Source organism: Aspergillus karnatakaensis, assembly GCF_047715665.1.
Source record: "Aspergillus karnatakaensis strain CBS 102800 unplaced genomic scaffold BJY04scaffold_73, whole genome shotgun sequence".
NCBI classification, from domain to species: Eukaryota; Fungi; Ascomycota; class Eurotiomycetes; order Eurotiales; family Aspergillaceae; genus Aspergillus; species Aspergillus karnatakaensis.
Genome location: NW_027395785.1, coordinates 26,365 through 38,526, shown reverse-complemented (window position 1 = coordinate 38,526; position 12,162 = coordinate 26,365). Strand labels below are relative to the sequence as shown.

At 51.1% G+C, this 12,162-nt stretch overlaps 4 protein-coding genes across 4 annotated transcripts; 1 reads left to right on the top strand and 3 right to left on the bottom strand.

Moving 5' to 3' along the window:
- Positions 1–2,483: 2,483 nt before the first annotated feature.
- Positions 2,484–4,279, top strand: BJY04DRAFT_223471 (phosphotransferase enzyme family protein; the record flags this gene model as incomplete). The annotated part of the gene is made up of 4 exons (XM_073717696.1): positions 2,484–2,586; positions 2,639–3,313; positions 3,364–3,516; positions 3,558–4,279. 4 exons carry the CDS (start codon positions 2,484–2,486, stop codon positions 4,277–4,279), a joined length of 1,653 nt encoding a protein of 550 aa, XP_073565799.1.
- Positions 4,280–5,548: 1,269 nt separating this feature from the next.
- BJY04DRAFT_210881 (transmembrane amino acid transporter protein-domain-containing protein) lies at positions 5,549–8,772 on the bottom strand (the record flags this gene model as incomplete). Its single annotated transcript, XM_073714320.1, has 7 exons — positions 5,549–6,340; positions 6,388–6,616; positions 6,664–7,018; positions 7,078–7,152; positions 7,728–8,367; positions 8,422–8,663; positions 8,721–8,772. 7 exons carry the CDS (start codon positions 8,770–8,772, stop codon positions 5,549–5,551), a joined length of 2,385 nt encoding a protein of 794 aa, XP_073565798.1.
- Positions 8,773–9,347: 575 nt separating this feature from the next.
- Positions 9,348–9,951, bottom strand: BJY04DRAFT_200677 (uncharacterized protein). The gene has a single exon (XM_073712973.1). The coding sequence runs from the start codon at positions 9,921–9,923 to the stop codon at positions 9,507–9,509; it is 417 nt and encodes a 138-aa protein (XP_073565797.1). The 5' UTR covers positions 9,924–9,951; the 3' UTR covers positions 9,348–9,506.
- A 723-nt stretch (positions 9,952–10,674) lies between these two features.
- BJY04DRAFT_200675 (Bax inhibitor-1 family protein) lies at positions 10,675–12,145 on the bottom strand. Its single transcript, XM_073712972.1, has 3 exons — positions 11,906–12,145; positions 11,780–11,850; positions 10,675–11,727 (listed from the first exon to the last, which is right to left on the bottom strand). Exons 1-3 carry the CDS (start codon positions 12,041–12,043, stop codon positions 11,133–11,135), a joined length of 804 nt encoding a protein of 267 aa, XP_073565796.1. The 5' UTR covers positions 12,044–12,145; the 3' UTR covers positions 10,675–11,132.
- Between the last annotated feature and the right edge of the window lie 17 nt (positions 12,146–12,162).

Below are 12,162 nucleotides of genomic sequence, written 5' to 3'. Positions count from 1 at the left end.
CTGTATTGGCCTCCTCTAAGCTTCGTAGTGCATCTTGCAACGAGGACCTAACTCCGCTCATTTTCAAACATAGAGAACACCAATATATACCCGCTAATACAGCCCCTCAAGACAATATTTTACCAAATCTCAAGCTGTAATAGCTCCTCTCCGTAGCAAAAGCCTGCTGTATTCAAGACCATCAGACAGATTCAAACGAAGTCGACATTCCATGAAGAGTTAGGGCTTGGCACGAGTATGACAACGCCTCTGATGGTCTAACAGGTGGTCTTTCCGGCCAAAAGTTCTGGTACAGTTCCCAACAAGACAAGGAAAAGCATTCGGATAGACGTGAATAGTTCGAATGTGCCGAAAAAGATCGCCTTCTCGCTTGAAGTTGTGCAAGCTAGTGCATCCTTCCCATTTGCATCTGAGGACCGGGGTGTGCACAGAACTACAGTGTTTTGAGGACTGGTAAGCACTCATGGACTTGAGCTTATTGTAAGGGAGGTGTAGCTCACATTTGTCTCTCATGTCCTGTAGTGTTTTCATGATCTGGAACGGTGTCGTTGCGTGAGGAAACTGTGGTGTAGTTCTGCGGTCGAGGTTGAATAGGCACTGGGAGATTGCTCCATGAATTGCTAGCAAAGACATCGCTACCTTGCTGACTATGAGGCAAGGCATAGGTATGCGACGTCCGGGGAACCGGTGCAGCTGTTTCGGGTAATGGAGTGATATAGCTGAAGCTAGTGGTAACTGGCGATGTGCTTCCTGGCTCGGGTATGCAGCCAGTGTCCGGTGCGACGTGAGGGGGAAAAGTGTTTGATGGTAAATAGTTCGAGCCTAACGACGAACCGAGATGCCAGCCCAAAGCTGCTGCAATTTCGGACGACTGGTAGGGAGTGTCGGATGTCGATTGCGGCTCGGAGGGTGGATTCGGGATTCGTTGCATCATAAAGACTCGAGCAATGGCTTATGAGTGACTTGATTCCAGAAGCCCTTGCGGCTGGTTGAGTTCATCTGCTCTGATATAAACATGGTCATTGAGAGCCAGGTCGTGGCTTTTATAGCAAGCATGTGGAACGTGGAAAAGTCTCAGAAAGTGACCGATTTCTCCCATTTGTGAAAAGCTGTCGATTTTGGCCAGGTTCCCCCAAATGTGAAAACCTGTCGATTTCAGCCAAATTCCCCCAATTGTGGATAGTTCTGGATAAAACGATTGGCTTTCGCCCAGTTCGAATTCTGGGGAACGCACCTGCAGATCATGATCATCGCGCAATGCCTGCCGGTGAAGGCAAGGATTTGGCCAATAGACTACTCTGGAGTCCGCACAGCACCCTCAACAGAGACTCTTTCTTTGATTCGTCCCCCCTGGAGTCGGCAATGCCCACAAATGTCAAAAGTAAACATCACATCGCAAGGACTGGTGCGCAGACCTCTCATTCCTGGCAACTGTCCTCTGAGAGGAAAGACGGCCGGCACTCGGGGCCATGTTGGCCGCCGCCGCACAGATCCTGGGGCCTGGGCAGCTTACGATAGAATCTAGATAGGCCGATAGCGCCCGAACATCTGGGAATCATCCAATAATTTCGCAGGGACATACCAGGAAGAGCCTCCTTCATGCCCAAAGCCTTGACTCGCCCGATAAGGGAGTTAAAGTCTGAGCAAAAGTCGGTGGAGCAGTGGCCTCAGATTGCAGTAAATACCTGCCTCCAGACTGTCCCAGTAACCGGGAATCGAGACCTCTATACATAGTACAAGGGAGAATCTCATGATCGTGCTGGACGCTCTCCAGCTCTCCAATTCGCTCTCGGCCCTGCTGTCCATTCTTTCTCCACGTCAGATGGACAAAACATGACAATCTTGAACCTCGAGTCCTTCTACGTATGCTGGACTACACCGCCACCTGCTACCTGGTGCCCAGGTGAATTGAACGTGCCAGGTTCGAGTCCTAGCATGTCATGCCGCGCCCAAGGTTTCTAATTAGCCTCAGTGCCTGACAGGAGCGAATCATGCTCACTGGTTGCCACCTCGTCCGCCGTGTGCTGTTTTTCTTTTTCCTGTTTCACACCCTCGCCCTCTCCAACTTAGCCAGCAAGCTGCGACCACACGCATACAAGCCAGCCCTGAGGAACTCACAGCCTTTACCTCTAGTATAACCAAAATCTAACCGAAGCCCTCAAAAGCCTGGAATTCAACTTTCTTTTTGAATGCACTTAAGAATTTGAGAAGACCTCTTGCGATCAAAGCAGAGCTGAACTTCACCTGAATCAATAAGGCGCAGTACGAAAGACAATAATACCATGCTAATATCAAACCATCACCAATCTCCACCCCAGCTGTTAGGGCAAGAGCCTGTGGCTGGTGCTGTGCCATAACTAAGCAGCCTTGTGGCTGGGGGGATTTGAGCCTCATGTCGTGGACGACCAACTCTGAGCAATCCATCGACAGTGACCACTTCCTCGACAGTATGGTATCATCATAGACTTACCCAACCCGTCTCTATGGTGCCTCTTAGGGCGCTCAGAAGAACAAGGGCGATACTACCTCGATCCCACCACGTACCCCTTTTCACCTCCTCGAGAACCTCCCAACCTCCGGGTCCAGGTAAGTCCATCAACATAAACATGCTTAATTCATACTGAATTTATCTCGTCAGGTATACTGCACTCAAATCAACACAATGACAATGACGGAACTAACCCCGTCTTCACCTACACCACCGGCCGCTTCCTCTGGAACGAAGCCTCTCAACTCCGAGAACGCTACCAACCCTTCAACATCGCCGCCCTCAAAACAACAGCCGCCCGCTCCGTAAACGCAAAATCCTGCATCAGTATAGCGAAACTCCCCGAAGGCTCCTACAACAAAGCCTTCCTCCTAACAATGCCGAACAACGTCCAGGTCATCGCAAAGATCCCCAATCCTTACATTCGGCAGAAATTCGCCACGGCTAGTGAAGTCGCCACGCTGGATTTCCTACGTAATGAGGTAGGTGTACCTGCCCCTCGGGTGTTTGCGTGGAGTGGCGAGAAAGAGAATCCTGTGGGTGTTGAGTATATCATCATGGAGAAAGCGGCTGGAAGCGAGTTGAGCAGGGCTTGGCCATCTATGGATGTATCGGGTAAGGTGGACATTGTGGCTCAGCTGGCGAGTATCCAACTCAAGAAAGCTGCTGTCGATTTTGGGTGTTATGGGAGCTTGTTCTATGAAGGGGATATTGAGGGCGGGGTGGATGTCCCTGGGATAGCTGATCGTTTTTGCATCGGCCCTAGCTGTGGTATCCGATTTTGGGAAGGGGAGAGAAGATCTATGAGTGGTTATCGAGGGCCTTGTAAGACTATACCTTGCCATGATCTTGGGGAATCCAACTAATAAGAATAGGGTCGTCCTCCACATCGTATGCGTTGGATATCACTAGACGAGAGAAAGAATGGATCAAGCGGTTTGCGAAACCTCGCCATCCTGCAGATTCCCTGAGGCAGTCCGACAGCCAAGAGTCTCCAGACCATCACATTAACATCCTCAACAAGTACGGTACCTAGAGGTTATACCTCACTTGATACCACCAAACCCAGGCCTTAATCGGTCTGTGCTATGGCACGCTGATCTCCACCCCGGAAACATATTCCTGAAAGACAACCAAATCACCAGCATCATCGACTGGCAATTCTGCTCTACCCTCCCCCTTTTCCACGACTGCAGGATCCCCAAATTCCTAAAAATCCATAATGGGGGATTGCTCTTCGACCTCCCGTCCGCCACGGGCCTCACAGCGCAGCAGAAAGAGGATAACTTGCAACGATACCAGCTAACGCAACTCCAGCAGCTGTATATCTCCAAATTCCGCGATTTGGACAATGATATCTTCTCAGCACTATCGTTCCCGCAGGCTTCAACTCGACAGCAACTCATTGATTTTGCGGGGTATACATGGGATGATGACGGATTGTACTTATTTCAAGAGATGCTGCTCCGGACATGGCGCGAATGGGCGGGTCTAACTGGCCAGCCACAGTCTTCTTGTCCTGTGGCCTTCCGTGACGATGAGCTTGCCTTTCATGTTGCCGAGGGGAGGAGCTGGGAGGATCGCAGGGAGCTCTTCGCCGCCCTTGGAGTCCCTATGGACGGCTGGGTACATGCTGAAGACTTTGAGGCAAAAGTGGAAGCAATGCGTGATCTAGTGCGTTCGATCATAGACGCTGCGGATGATGAGGATGGTGTCAGGGAGGCACTGAGAGCTTGGAAATTATCAGAGTCGGGACCTGCTAGCCTGTCGAGGAATCTGATGGATATTTAGAGGGTATTTCCTGGCTTTTCTTCCTTGGAGCGGCGTAATCACAGTCCCCGCTCAGTGCATTGGCACGAGTCACTTGCGTTGTCTGAAGTTACCTCCCTCCTTGCGGTATCAAAGTCCGAGCCTTTGACACTGTAGTTTCCCCAGCGCATAGTCCGTTTCCGATTTACAGCGGATCTCGACGCGCCATGCTCAGAACGCCAACGATGCATTGCTGCTAATGTCACATAGTTGGTCCGGTTAAAATATACCCAGAGCGCAACAAAAGCAGGTCGAGAGATCCTATGGGCACAATAGGTTCGTGCATGACGAGGAAGGAGGCGCACTCCTAGCCCTAACTAAGCGACGCAAGTTTCTGGACGAATTGGACACAACGACCATGAGCAGCAAACTGAATTGAACTGAGGCAGTATTGCGGCTATGAAAAGAACGCTGAGCTACAATCCTAGCTTAAGTCATGAGATGAACGGTCCTATCCGTAACGGGAATCCTGGGCTGAGATGGATGAGCTCCATCACATCTTGCGCTCCGTTTGCGCTTTGATACCTATCCTGCCTACAGGCACTGCATCGCATGAAGAGAGTAGTTGGGACGAGTCGAGTCTTAAACGGGGTTGAGAGACTTCATAGAAGAGATACTAACATAACTATAAGACCGTCCTACGGCAATTTGAGATGCATCGGGCACAAGATACATGAATGGGATAGATGGGAGGGTCCGGTCATTGTGAGAAGGATGGAGGACTATAGGCATACTAGTAGGATATGCGGAGAGGTTACAGAGAAATAGCAATCAGCGCATTACAAAAATAAGTCCAGTCTACTCCCTACAGAAACCACCAAGACTCTCAACTCGAAGAAAACATAAACACCAACATTCTCGATTCTGAATTCAAATCTAACCAAGTAACTCCACAGCGTAAACATGGCATCCCAAAAGACCAGAATCGTAGCCGTGACCATGACCGTAGCCATAAAAGACCACAACACAACACAACAAGAACAAAAAAAGAGAATGACAACAAACACATCTCCAACGCCGTTGCAATGGTATAGCGGATTCGCGAGACGGGCTCTATATACTGGTTGATTGATAAAAGGAGATCGCATGATGGAAGAGAAGAAAATAAAGAAAGGAAAGACGACGGTGTAAAGCGCCAATGGAGATGGGTAGACTAAGGGAGAGAGAAAAAAAGAGATGAAAAATTGGAAGGAACCTGGAAAGAGAGAAATGTGTCCTGGATAAGTAAAAGAAACCCTAGCAAGAACCAGTCTAGCTTGACGCAAGGAAGACAGAATTCGTGACGAGACAGGTAATCATGACAATGACTCCATAGATAGCAAGAGCAAGACTCAATTTCCGAAGTAGATTCCTGCGCCAGTTGCGGGTGTGGCGGCGCAGGATACCGCTCTCACTGAGAGGGCGGGCTTGCCCACTGGGCTCGTCGGCTTCGCTGGCTCCTGAGATATAACCGTCTTCGGCTTCGTCGTCCTCTTTCATGAGACGTTGGTGGGTTGGTGAATCTGGGGCGGAAATCTTGTAGTAGAAGATGCCGGGGAGGATGAAGCTGATGCTGGTGCTGCCGGTACTGCCGACGTATGCGAGGACGGCCTCGAGAGAAGACACTGTCATGGCGACAATGTAGCTCAGAATGAGAATCGAGGTCGTGATCACGGAGAAGCGGAGGTCGCTCATTGGTTCTTGCGAGCGGGAGCCTCGCGGGCCTCCAGGTAGAAGGGCTTGTCGGTGGGGAGAGCCATCATTACGACTTTGAGAAGGCTTGGGTCGCCAGTGCAGAACGGCGTCGACGGAAGCTCTGCATGGGTGGCACTGAAGAGGGTATGAGAACATGACGAGGATGACGATAGCTGCACGCCCAATGGTAGCCCATAAACCCGGCGGATACATGCCGATAATGTTTCCGCCCACGCTGTTTCCGAACGATAGATATCCGGTTATCGCAACAAGGATGTAAGTACTAGCGGAGCTGCCGATACTGGCGAGCACAACGGCGGTCGTCCTAAAGTGGCTGTTGTTTTGAATCTCATTGAGGATAGAAAACATCTACCACCTTTAGCATATGCATCAGATAGCGACAGGGAGAGACATACATTTTGATGACATGTAAAAGCAAACACAATAACCGGAAAGCTGCTGAGCATCGGTACAGCCCCAGCCCAGTGGATCACACGAATCGGTCCCCGATCGGCCTTCGTGTCCCCAATGATAAAGTGATAGACAACCAAAACCACCAAATAACCCATGGACACCAAAGCCGCAATACTGGTATACTTGAGAGAGTCCAATCGTCGTAGGTACGAAAGCGGGATAATGATCAACCTGTAGTCCAGTCAGCACAGCCCAACCCACGAACAACGATCTCATACATAAACGCCGTCACCCAGAAATGGCGGTCCACCAAAAAGTCGTACGCCGCCTCTCCTCCAACAAAGCCCTCCACAACTCCCGGCATCAAGTCACCGATAATAATGAGGTAACTAACACCAACACCAAAACACTTTATCGCAATCGCGGCATCGAAGATAACGGCGGCATTGGGGTATGTGATTTGCGAGAGAGCGAAGAACGAGGCATTTCCTCTATCGAGATACTGCGCGCAGAGAGACTGCAAGTATAATCCGAACCCTGCCATCATACCGGACCATAATATCACGAAAATTCCGAGGACTATTCCCATGTGCGAGATGGCGAGGGGCATGGCGAGGACACCGGCACCGACAACTAGGACAGCCCATCAGCAGTAGATCATACAATGTCACAAATGCTAATCGAGTACTCACTTGTATTAACCAAGTTAATCACACAGCTGAGCCAGCTGGCTTGCCCTTGATACCCCGGATTTTGCTTCCCTCGAGCTCCACGCCTGTTCGTGTTAGCCACATCCACCAACCCAGCATGAGTGGGCTCAAATATATACCTTCTAGAATTCGACCGGTAGCCATCAGAGGGACCAGCCCCAACCGCAGCTTCATCGTCCATCATGTTGTGGTGGTACAGAGGGTAGTGTGTGAATGCGAAGGCGAAATGCGACCGACGGGGAACTGATAAGGATGATGATGGAATAGAAGCGAGCGATAAAGCAATCAACTGAAAGTATCGGCAAGGATGGCCGACATACTAGCCACCTCGCACAATCTAGCAAGAGGAGCTGGGAGGTCGGAATGAGTCGAGAGATTTGGTGTGGTGAGTGAGGTTGAGTGAGGAATGGGAATTCAGCAGAGGCGCTTAGCTTGACTGTCTCAGACAAAGTTGCATCGCCGCCTCCAAAATTAGTCAAGCAATCCGGGCCTCCGCTTCTCCTCTTTCACCTTCGCCATCCCCTTCGGATTTGAGCCATCGCTATCACTACTGGATATTTTAGAGAATCGCATCAATCATATTACTATTACGTCTTCTCTCATACATCAAAGTTTCGTTCCTCCCCACGCACTCCCCCCCAGCAACTCCCAAACCTCATCCTCGACCGAAGCCGCCGTGGACACCGTATTCCCGGGCCTATCGCCCGGCCCCGGATCATTAAACGGACTAACAGACCTCACTGTCTTCGAAACCTCCAACACCGTCCCTCCACTAACCGGATAAACCGCCTCGCCCTTTGCCTCTTGATCCCCAATAACCTCACTCACCCGATCCTGCTGCACAAGCGCCAGCATAACCGTCGCAACCTCATCAGCCGTAACCCACGCATCCTTCCCCTCATCCACCATCTTCAGCTTCTCCGGATGGTCCGTCCACAGCGGCGTCTTGATCACGCCTGGCGCGACCGCCGTCACGCGGATGCCCTTCCGGGCGTCTAGTTTGCCCAGGGAGCGGACAAGCCCGTTGATGGCATGTTTTGTGGCGACGTAGATGGGGCACGCGAGGGAGGGGTTCTGCCCCGCGATGCTGGAGATGTGCACGATTGCTTTGCGGCGGGTGCTGTCTGAGCCGGTGCGCAGGAAGTGCGCGATTGCGAGCTGCGTTGTGCGGATTGGGTGGGTGAGGTTTATGTCTAGGAGGGCGTAGCGGTCGCTTGAGGGGCTGTCGCGGCTTGCGGGGGTTCCCGGGGGGCGCCAGAAGTTTGTCCAGTGCTTTGTAGGTTAGTACAGGCGACGTAGGGAGAAAGAAAGGTACGCATGTCATACCGGCTCGTAGACACCCGCTCCGGGGCACACGATGTCGATCTCGCCGAACTCCTTCTCCGCTACTGTGAACATCTCCTCGAGCTGCTTCCACACGGTTACATCTGTTTTCTGGAAGATTGCCCGTGGAGAGTTGCTGGAGTACTGGTCGACCAATGTTTGAGCCTCAGGGCGGAGTCCCAGGTCGGCAATGAGGACATTGCACCCGTTCTCGAGAAGCTGTTTCGCGAAGCTCAGGTTGATGCCTGTGATTTCTTAGCACATGTCCGTAAGTAAGAAAATAGAGAGGTAAATTAACGCACCAGAGCCCGCCCCCGTCACGATCGCCGTCTTGCTTTGTACGGAGAAAGACATGATGCGCTGAGATGAGTAGATGTAGTAGGTAGGTCGGTTAGAAGGGGAGAACCAAGAGCCGGGACTACCCCAGCTTTATACACTCCCGCAGCGCCTGCAATCCCCGTATCGGGTCACAGAGTCAGGTGCAGGTGCCAACAAGCGGACCTTGAGGACCAGGCCTCTTGGGTGGACACTCGCGAGCGCTTGGGGTGTCCTGAATCGGCAGCCGATGACATTCGCGGGGTAGACAGCTCGTGGTGGGACGGAGTTGAAGCCGATCCCAGTTTCCATCTTTCCGAGGTTGAATACGCTCTCTCCGCATCAACTACTGTCTAACGCACTCCAACTGGTCTATGAGTCGGTATGAACATAGTATAGTATCAATTTATCGTAATTTCATCTATATCGGTGGTATATCTCAGAGGCTAAGTATACAATCCTGGACTTGATGGCAGATGGAGCCGGACCCAGTCTGAGCCCATCTCCACCGGAGAATACCTAAAGATTCGCATAAATTTCCTTTTCGGATATCTCCACTGCGTGGGGCAAAGTCACACTTGCATGTAATTGAAAGCTACAGCACTTCAAGACTGTTCCGACTCTCGACCGAGTGCTTATTTGTTGCTGATTTCAAATAGTAAAAATGCATAGCCAGCACATCGGCCTATCGTCCCCCGACCCTGCTCTTCCGCATATTGGCTCCTCCCACAGTTACTTTGAGTAGTACACAATCCCACGCAGGGGTCTGGATCTTAGTTTCCTCCTGGCGGTGGTCTTTCATTAACAGGCTTCTTCTCCCCAGCAATTGCAAACCATCTAGCTGCATAGTCGATATCCAGCTCGGACCCTTCCACAGACCCCGTCACTCCTTCAAGCATTTCATCATAAGGGGTAGGGGCCGTCACACCCCAAGGCCTTTCACACAGCCCCACAGAGTACATGCGCCACGAGTCCCAGATAAACCAGCCAAGTTGCCGCCACAACTTGAATTCTGAGAGGGTACGGCTCCTATAGCTTCGCCTAAACCATTCAGCTCCCCGAAGGAAAGGTACGACATGACCTTGGATCGCAGGGCGGGTAACAGGAGCAAGCCTCCAGTCAATTGTCGCTTCGGTTTCGGGGGGGAGGAGGCGGGGTGGTCCAAGTGACAGGGCCACTGTATTGAGCATGCGATGCAGGTTGTGGTTGTGGTAAGACAAAGGATGAAAAGAACGGAATTGGCGACTCGCACGGTGATGGTCTGTAATAACATGAGATTATATCTGTTAAAAATGAGTCGTCGGCAGGCCATCCGGGCCGGCTGGGTTCGAGACCCATGTCTGAGAGGACAGCGGCCACGGTGTAGATTCTTTGGGATACGTATATGTCTATGTGATACCGCGTCCTAAAGCGATCTATGCGTTGGATCCTCGATGAATCCGAGCCCCAGCGGCCTGTGGCTGCTTTGCGGAGATGGGAGTAATGCTGGAGATGCCAGAGAGTCCAGTATACGCGGTATTCCTCGGTCCACGACATGGGCCTGCTGGCGTGCTCCGTGTCAAGAGGGGGGCCACTTATCGATTCTGCAGGTGTCTTTCTGAGAGAGGTGATGAAATTTTGATGCATAGTGAAGAGGCAAGCACAAGCAAGGCGTTGGACTTGGGCAGCTGTCTGGATTATATGGAGTGATTCTTGATAACCCAAAGATGGCAGCTTGCGCTTGCGGTATTCTTGGCGGTAGTGGTCGAGATCTGAGCAGTAGAACGAAGAATTACTGAGGAGGCCGACATTATAGCATCATCTTTGATATCTGGCATACAAGTGATCGGATTCGCGCGGAGTACATCTTGCAAGATGAGAGTATGATGAGCCTGGAAGAGAGCGTTGACTCGTGGAGACGCCAACATGTTCTCAAGACTGTTAAAATCATCGATTTGGGCTATTATATCTAGGACAAGTTCGGTGGGCAGACTTTCGAAAATCATTGTGAGGTAGAAGAAGGGTCGGCGGGGAGAGGTAGGAGAGAGTTTGGGAGAGAGGTAGAGGTAACAGGTCGAACTGCCTACGCTAGTCACCGAGCCTGCAGGAAGAAGTGTTTGTAGGCGTGGGGCTTCGTGGTGGGATATTCAGATAGGTAGTAAAAATGGCGTATTTTATTTATTTACAGTGTTCAAGTCAAATTCTAGAAAGGAGAGCCGGAAAGAACCATAGTATACGTGGATCGAACTCAAGAGTATTACATGCCGAATGAAGAAGCATGACTATGAAGGCAAAGAGACTCGCATAAGAATTCAAAGATGTCATGTGGACTGCGGAATAGAAAGCACCAGTGTCAGCAAATGGTGCATGATCCAATTTGAATGCTGGCATCGCCGAGTAGATTGGAAGATTCTCAACGATTAGTTGTTGTTCTGGTTGTTCAAGATGCGCAAGATGGCCAAGAACAAGTTGAGAATATCAAGATACAGCGAGATGGAGGCAGCAATCTCCTCTTCGACGTGGTAGTGGCGCATGATGAGCTGCGTGTCAACCAGGATATAGCCAGAGAATATTAAAGCAGCCAGGCCGCCGTAGATGAGATCTGTGGTCTTGTTGTAGGGAATGAATACAGCCACGAATCCGAAAAGGATCAAGAACCAGAGCGCGCCGAAGAGATACGGCATCCAATTAGTGAAGTCATACTTTGTCTGGCAGGCGAACAGTGTGAGACCGACGAACAGGCCGAGGGTAATAACCAGTGCCTGAACCACGATCCGCGATTCATAGAACGACACAGCCACGCTGACAGAGTATGCTTCAAGGATTGTAAATCCAGAGAGGAAGAGAAGGTTTGTAGGGTAGCTCTTGCGCTTCCAGTATGTGACGAGGAGGAATCCGAGGGCACCAAAGACTGAAACCATCATAAGCCAGAATTGGCCTTGGATCCAGTTACGGTAGCTATCGCTGAAAAACGAGATGCTGCTCATGACCGTGGTAAGGAGTAGCTGTACAGTACTAAGAACCGCAGTATTAGCCGTGGCTCCTAGGCAACACAGGATGCACTTACAGAATAGCATAGACCTTGCGGATGAACTGCATACGGACGGGCAGCGTGCCCTCCGCGACGGTGCCGCCAAACTATTATTTTTTAGCATCTGCAATGGTATTGTGTCTGCTAAGCGACAAGACTTACCTTGAAGTCATCGGGAACGTTGTCATCCTCGCTGCGAGGCTCTTGCGCAGTAGCCTGGTAAGAAGGCGGGGGCTGGGTATATTCGTCGTCGAAGGAGTCTCGCTGAGGAGCCGGCTCGTATCTGGCGTTTGCTGCCATCTTGCTCGCGGTTGAGAGGGAGATATCAGCGAGATGAGAAGGGTGCGACTGAAGCGCGATGTGCGATGGCTAGAAAAGGACTCGGGGCGTCGAGGCTTGATGCTCGAGGCTCGATCGCG